This window comes from Hylobates moloch, unplaced genomic scaffold (assembly GCF_009828535.3).
Source record: "Hylobates moloch isolate HMO894 unplaced genomic scaffold, HMol_V3 SCAFFOLD_20, whole genome shotgun sequence".
Classification (NCBI taxonomy): domain Eukaryota; kingdom Metazoa; phylum Chordata; class Mammalia; order Primates; family Hylobatidae; genus Hylobates; species Hylobates moloch.
In genome coordinates this window covers 29,719,063-29,726,378 of record NW_026652295.1, presented here as the reverse complement: position 1 = coordinate 29,726,378, position 7,316 = coordinate 29,719,063, and the positions used below count along the sequence as shown (strand labels likewise).

General features: G+C 49.7%; 1 protein-coding gene across 1 annotated transcript in view; it reads left to right on the top strand.

Annotated features, from left to right (window-relative positions):
• The first annotated feature begins 751 nt into the window (after positions 1-751).
• Positions 752-7,316, top strand: part of LOC131382097 (class I histocompatibility antigen, Non-RT1.A alpha-1 chain-like) — a 13,055-nt gene continuing 6,490 nt past the window's right edge. The window contains exons 1-4 of the mRNA XM_058432238.1: positions 752-821; positions 1,060-1,100; positions 1,960-2,185; positions 3,342-3,443. Coding sequence (XP_058288221.1) covers positions 752-821; positions 1,060-1,100; positions 1,960-2,185; positions 3,342-3,443 — 439 coding nt within the window. The remainder of the gene's footprint in view (positions 822-1,059; positions 1,101-1,959; positions 2,186-3,341; positions 3,444-7,316) is intronic.

Here is a 7,316-nt window from a genome sequence, read left to right as displayed (position 1 = left end):
GCTGCCTCAGCCTACTCCTGACTGAAGTGCAGCCATCTTTCTTACATTCCACTCCCTAGGCCGAGGGTGTCTTCAGAGTAGGGACCTGTGCCCATAGGGTGGAGCCCTGAACCTATAACCCACAACAGCAACACAGAGAGCAACAGCTCACTACTAAGATTCCAGCTATGCTACTTATGACTAACAGGGTCCAGCATAGGCCAGGACCTGTGCCCATAGGGTGGAGCCCTGAACCTATAACCCGCAACAGCAATACAGAGAGCAACAGCTCACTACTAAGATTCCAGCTATGCTACTTATGACTAACAGGGTCCAGCATAGGCCAGAACCTAGGGATGCCCACCTCCTCTGCAGGGGGTCATCAGTAAGGTCTTGACCACCTTTATTCCCCATGGGACCCCTTGCAGGGCTGCTGTTATGTTTTGCCAATTGTCAGGGATAAATGTACAGCACTGTGTTCCTACAAGGACACAGGTGCCTCTTTTGGCAGCAGGTACTATGTCTAAGGCCATCCAGTCTTGCAACACTACTTTTCTAATCTGATTAACCTCATTCGTTAACAGGAGGAGGGCTACTCGGGTATAATTCAGAACTCAAGTGGTATGCTCTGCAAGAGCCGTCATTTGTGCCTCTATAGTCATAACATGTGCTCCAGAGACGGTTAATGCCAAGGGACAGAACTGCCAGGCGGCTCGTCACACCTGTGAAACCTGGGAGGGTAGTGCCTCTCAGTTATGCAGGCATCTGGGTAATGTGGGGAGGACAGTGGCAGGTACATAAGGCCACTCACAGGAACAATGTCCAGTCCAGTTCACTGACAGGTAAGGCCACCCTGTGTACCCACAGATCCATAAACTCCCAGAGGGCACAAAGTCCATCAGGGCCCAACCTTGATGGGGCCACTTGTTCCACCACACCTTTGGCATGGTGACACATGTTATGTTTGCACAGGTCGTGCCGGGTACCTATCTCACAGTGGTGTTACCCTAATGTTGTTCTATGCAGTGTAGCAACCTGGGTAGGGGTAGTACATGTTCCTCTGATGGGTCTGTCCCGCAGACTCTGGCCGACTGACGGATGAAAGGAGTACTCAGACACAGGTATGCAGTGTAAGAGCAGCCAAGGGACTGCCTGGATCAAGCGGCCAAAGTGCAGCAGTGCCGAGAAGCTGGAGCTACTTGTTTTTATTCAGTGCAGGCACAATGCCAAAAGCCTGGAGCAAACACAATCTGTGGGTAATTAACATTTATTGTTCCCCTTTCAAGGAACCTCAGGAGCATGGATGATCAAAGGTCAGTTCCTGGTCAACATAAGTGTATAAGCCTGTCTGAGATAAATTCCCCTACACTCCCTTGTACCTACTCCTTGCCCTCTGCCTCAGGGTTATAGAACAGTTGCCTTGAGCTATTCTCCCCTGGAGCTTCGCAGAGCCTTCTGACCTTTCAGAAGGCCTGTTCCTTTCCCTATCGTTTCTCCCACCACTCTGACTCCTACATTTCTCCACTAGCCAGCCACATCTATCATAAACACTATGAGCCAGCCAGGCGGCAGGCAGGCCATGAGTCTTGCAGCATCCTTTGTCCAAAGCTTGCTGCTCCAGGCACCACCACCTGGGCCAGCTGGTGAGTGATGTCAAGCTTCAGGCACAGGTGTCCCCCCAACCCCACACTGACCTGCCGGGCCAGGGTCTCCCAGGCGTGGGGGGCAGGGCCTCAGCTGACCCCTCACGGGTGGAGAAGTGCAAGTAACAATTTGCTCCAGGCTTCTCCTTCAATCTAGATCATGACTGACTTCTGCTGTGACCAATCACAGAGGGAGAGAGGAGCTGGGATGGGCAGGGTGAGGCAGGAAGGGCCGGGCAACTTCCCTCCCCTCCCCAGCCCTGCCTCGAGCTGACACCAGGAAGTTCCAGGGCCTGCATCTGCAGATGGTGCACGGCTGCGTGTGGCTCTGGACTAGAGCTTCCTCCAGGGACACTTTCAGTCCGCCTACCACAGGGGAGATTTCACGTCCCCGATTCAGGACCTACAGACCTGGACAGCCGCACAAACTGCAGCTCAGAGGATGAATCGCACCTGGGAGAGGTTCTGGATTGCGGAGGCCACAAGAGAACCCCTGATGGGTCACTGCACTAGGTGGCGGCTCAGAAGCCTAGAGCTTGGCAAGGAGACGCTGCTACAGGCAGGTACTGGGGTCCTCAGGGCCACACGCATGTCAGGACCTCCTGGAGTTGGAATTACGTTCCCTGGAGGTGACCCTGAGGGAGGGAAGAGGGGCCAAACCCAGCACCATGCTCCTCCTCCTCCTTCTCCTTCTTTCTTCTTCTTCTTTCTTTCTTCTTTTTCTTCTTTCTTTTTTCTTCTATCTTCTTTCTTCTTCTTGCAGTTGAGGATTCTGTCCAGGCTCCTGAGGCTGTCCTGAGGGTGAGTGTGGAGGGAGGACAGAGAGAAGGAGTGCAGGGAGGTAAATAGGAAAGGACAGCAGTTACCCTTATCAACAGTGATGTACTTGGGTCCACCTTCACCGGGGGCTCTTTAACCCAGCCAGAAGATAAAACACCAGGAAAGAGAATCAGCAGAGACACAGCGAATGAAAGCAGTCCTACAAACAACTTCTAGGTTCTAATATCAGACTGTAACAGATAGTGAGTAGCAGAAGTTTATAAAATCTGAGTGCAAATTAGAAAGGAAACAAACTTTAAAACTGAAAAATAACATTACCAACATTAGAAGCAAAAGAGTGACTTTGCAGACAATGAGAGACATTTGTAGAAAGAGAGCATTAGAGATTAGGAAAATTGCTTATCCTGAACCTACTTTTAACTTTGAAAATTGCTGCTGGGCCTCTCACAAGGAGGCTGATAGCTAAGATACCCATTAAATTTTCTCTATCCATGAGAATCCTACTGTCTGTGGCTCAATATGGCTCAGTCTCTGACTCTCCTCAGAGCAGCCATCAGCACTTGTGACCCCTCACTCAGGACTTAATGGGAAAGTCACCTTGAGATGCTGGGCCCGGGACTTCTACTCAGCAGAAATTATGCTGATTTGACTGTGGGAGGGGGAGGACCGGACTCAGGACACACAGCATGGGGGCCCCAAGCCTGGGGGATGGGACCTTCTAGAAGTGGGTGGCTGTGGTGGTGCCTTCTGGGGAGAAGCAGGGATCCACATGCTGGGTGGAGCATGAGGGCTGCTCAGGCCCCTTATACTGAGGTGGGTAAAGAGGGGGATGGGGTAGAAACCCCTTCACAGAACTGGCACAGTGGAAGCTGCTCTAGGCCCTGTGGCAGGGTCAGGATTTTGACCTGAAGGTCCAGGCCCCTTTCATTCCCTTCTCAGAACCACCTTCCAAGCTCATGCTAACCATCGTGGGAACCATTGCCGGCTTAGCACTACTTCCTGCTCTGGTCCTTGGAGCTGTGATCTGCAAGATGTTCTCAGGTACGGAGGAGGCCGGAAAGATGGCTTTGCCCCATCTCACCTGTAGGGATCCCACTGTGAGTGGGAGACTTGCCGAGTCACTTCTCCCTGCTCCTGCTGGGGCTGGGGATAGTGAACCCTGTCAAGCCACAAACCCTGAGAGGGAACCCGGCAGACAGGCAGACTGACAAGGAGGGCACTGCCTATGAAGTGGCCGATGACCCTGATCTGAAGAGGTGAAGGGCGAAAGAGGAGGCTTCTGGGAACCAGAAGCTTGGCAGCCAGGAAGGCTGAGAAAGTGCAGGCTGACAGTAGAGGCCGGAGGCTGGAGACCCTGGGAGTCAGCTGTGCTGTTCGCCCTGAGCCCCAAAGTACAGGGGAGGGTCCTTTACACAAGGGAGCTTCAGGCCTCATGACCATTTTGGGGGGTCTGTGCTCCCCTGATCCTCCATGAGGATTCTAAACATTGAGATAAGGTACCCAGGGCCCCAGGAATCTGATTCTCATATAATCTGAATTACCTTTAATAAAAATATCATCCATTTTATTTCTTACAAGATATAAAATATTAAACCAAACTGTTGTACACTATTAACTAACATGTAGGTAACAAGTGTATGTGGACAGAGCCTCCCAGTTATTTATATTGGAGGAAGGTAGAGGTCCAGCCCCATTCACAGATGAGAACAGCAGGATAGCAACACTCAGGACCACGATACTGGGTGCCTTTTCCTGAAAGAAAGACCTTCGCTGCAAACAAACATCCAAGAGACTGATGGCAGGGTCCTGTGCCATCTTTTCCTCCTCTCCTGGGTCCTGGGTTTAATGCTTTAATTTCCTAATCTCAGCTGGGAGCAATATTAACCAGGTATTCATGACCCTCGGCCCTCTGTCTACCATGGCACCTAACAGGGTCTTCTGTCCTCATAAGAACTTCAGGAGGGGTCTACTCTATAAAATCCAGCATGGAAGGGGCAGCAGAGGCAGCTCAACTCTAACCCCTAGAATACAGAGGATGGAGCCACGGTTCTGTGCCTCACCCATCCCATCGTCCTGCCTCAAATACAGTCTCCTCCTGCAGCCTCTGATGGGTCGTCTTTATTGTCATTCTCCAAGTGGTGACAGGATCCCTGACACTGATGTGGTGCTAACAGCTTCCTAAAATATGATCCTTGGAGCCCAATGCCAGCAGGAATTGAGGCCGGGGAGCAGCTTTGGGCTGTAGGGGATCTTTGGATTTGAAGGTAGGGGTTGGTGACTGGCTGTCCGCAATGCTCTGGGTGTCAAGGCTGAGAGTGGCTGAGCTGAATCTGGTCATTACCATGTTCTCCACAGTTTGAGAGCTGCCTTGTGCAGACCAGCAAGACACAGATTGTTCTCAGCTCCCCTTGTCTCTGGACCCTGACTTCTCTTCCCCCAGCTGCACAGCTGATAAACTGTGTCTACTCCCAAGCACAGCACAGGGATGATATAGGGAGAGGGGCCCATTCCCCTGATGCCCCAGAACCCCTTCCACCTAATCCCGATATCCAGGCCTGGGGTCCCCTTCCCTGGACCAACCTTCCTTTTCTGGGAATGAAGGAGTTACAGTGTTTCCTTCCCAGATCTCCCCTGTGACTCACTCACTCTAAATAGATGTCTTGCTCTATGAGTTATTATTCTCATATCCTTTCTTTGAAACTGTGCTAAGATATTACAAACTATTAAGAGAACATGGAGGCTAGGCGTGGTGGCTCATGCCTGTAATCCCAGCACTTTGGGAAGCCAAGACAGGCGGATCACCTGTGGTCAGGAGTTCGAGACCAGCCTGGCTAACATGGTGAAACCCCATCTCTAAAAATACACAAATTAGGTGGGTGTGGTGGCAGCTGCCTGTAATCCCAGCTACTCGGGACGCTGAGGCAAGAGAATTGCTTGAACCGGGAGGCGGAGGTTGCAGTGAGCCTAAATCATGCCATTGCACTCCAGCCTGGCAACAAGAGATAAACTGTCTCAAAAAAAAAAAAAAAAAAAAAAGAGAGAGAGAGAGAGAACATGGAGGTTAGGTTCTTTTTATGGATTCTGAGGACCTGCTGTGCTGGGGCAGGGGCAGGTGGGGAGAGAAGGGCGGGTGGAGGGGCAGGTGCTGAGTGGTGTGCACCCTTGCTCTGTGCTCAATAAAGCTCCTGCTGTGGTCCTTTCTTGTGTATTTGTCTGGATCCCTCCTTGTGCTGGGATTCGTGCCTGGTCTTTAGGAGCGGGTGCTGCTCCAGGTTGGAGGCTTCACACATCTCCAGGCTGAGCCTTTCTCCAAGTCCATGGAGGTCAAGGGCTGAGAATGGCAGCTCTCCATCCTGCCCTCAGCTCCACTTTGTGTGTGTATGTATTTTTATATGTTGATCTCATCCCTCTCGTCAGAGATTTACAGGAATAGTACTCTGTAGGAGAGCCGTTATCATCCTGCTGTGGCCAGGCTCCGTCTCTCAGTTTTGGGTCGTGTGTTCTGTTTCTTGTCCTCTAAAGACTCAGGGCAGCCTCTGCACCTGGGGCTTCTCAGATGCCCCAAATTGATTGTTTTCACCTTTGCCTTCCTTCCTGCTCTGTTTCCAGAATACCCTTATTTTTCCCTTTTATTGTAGTAAGTCAATTTTTTGAATTAACATCATGACTAGATGTGTTAGTGCAATGTCTTAAAAACATTCTTGTCACTTCTCCTTTTGGGGGAGCACACTGTGGTCAGTCAGGGACCTGGCAGGAAAGAGATGGCACCTTTTTTTCTTTTTCGAGATGGAGTTTTGCTCTTGTTGCCCAGGAAGGAGTGCAATGGTGCGATCTCGGCTCAGCACAACCTCCACATACCGAGTTCAAGCAATTCTCCTGCCTCAGCCTCCCAAGTAGCTGGGATTACAGGTATGCACCACTGCGCCCAGCCAATTTTGTATTTTTAGTAGAGATGGGGTTTCTCCATGTTGGTCAGGCTGGTCTCCAACTCCCAACCTCAGGTGATCAGCCCTCCTCGGCCTCTCAAAGTGCTGGGATTACAGGTGTGAGCCGCCGTGCCTGGCCTGAGATGGCACCTTTTGCACAGGTGCAGGCAGGACTAAGAAAGCCATAAAGGGCGCTGAAGCTCCCCGGTATGATTCCTGGCAGGAAACTGTTTCCATCTCTGAGCTTGAAAGAGCAAGGAAGGGAGCAGTTTCCAGAACCCAGGGAAATCTGTAGCTTTCACTAGGGGCAGACCCACATGCCTGTGGCTGTAGATAGAGGATGGCAATGATTACAGAACCACAGAGCTGCCCAGAGGGAGTGAGGGAAATGAAAACCCTGAGTTAGTTCTCCTCCCACACTCCCATCTCCTGCAGGTGCCTGTTATCATCCACACACAAGCAGAAGCCAGGTGGTGCAGGAGCACAGGCCATGCCTGTCGTGGTTGCCTCCCAGTGCAGGGGGCAGGGTGGAGGAGGGTGAACGATGGCTCTGTGGGGAGAAAGAAGCACAGAATAATGCACTCACCTACTTACAGTGTCCACAATTCCTCAGGGAATTCACTAAATATCCTAGAGTTTGCCCTAATCCAAAGGCATGGCTTTAAAAAAAATATGTGTTATTCATTCTGAGGCAGAAATTTAAAAACAATAATAAATATTGCATTTATTTACTTTAAGAAAAGTTAAAGCTAAGGCTTAGAATGTGGCAACGCAAAAGTTAAAAAGAAAAAGAACAAGTTTTTTTCTGCTTAGCGAGCTTACTTCAAGGACAGTTTTATATATATATAAATATATATATAAATATATAAAAATATATATAAAAATATATATAAATATATAAATATATATAAAAATATATCAATATATAAATATATATAAATATGTATAAATATATAAATATATATGAATATATAAATATATAAATATA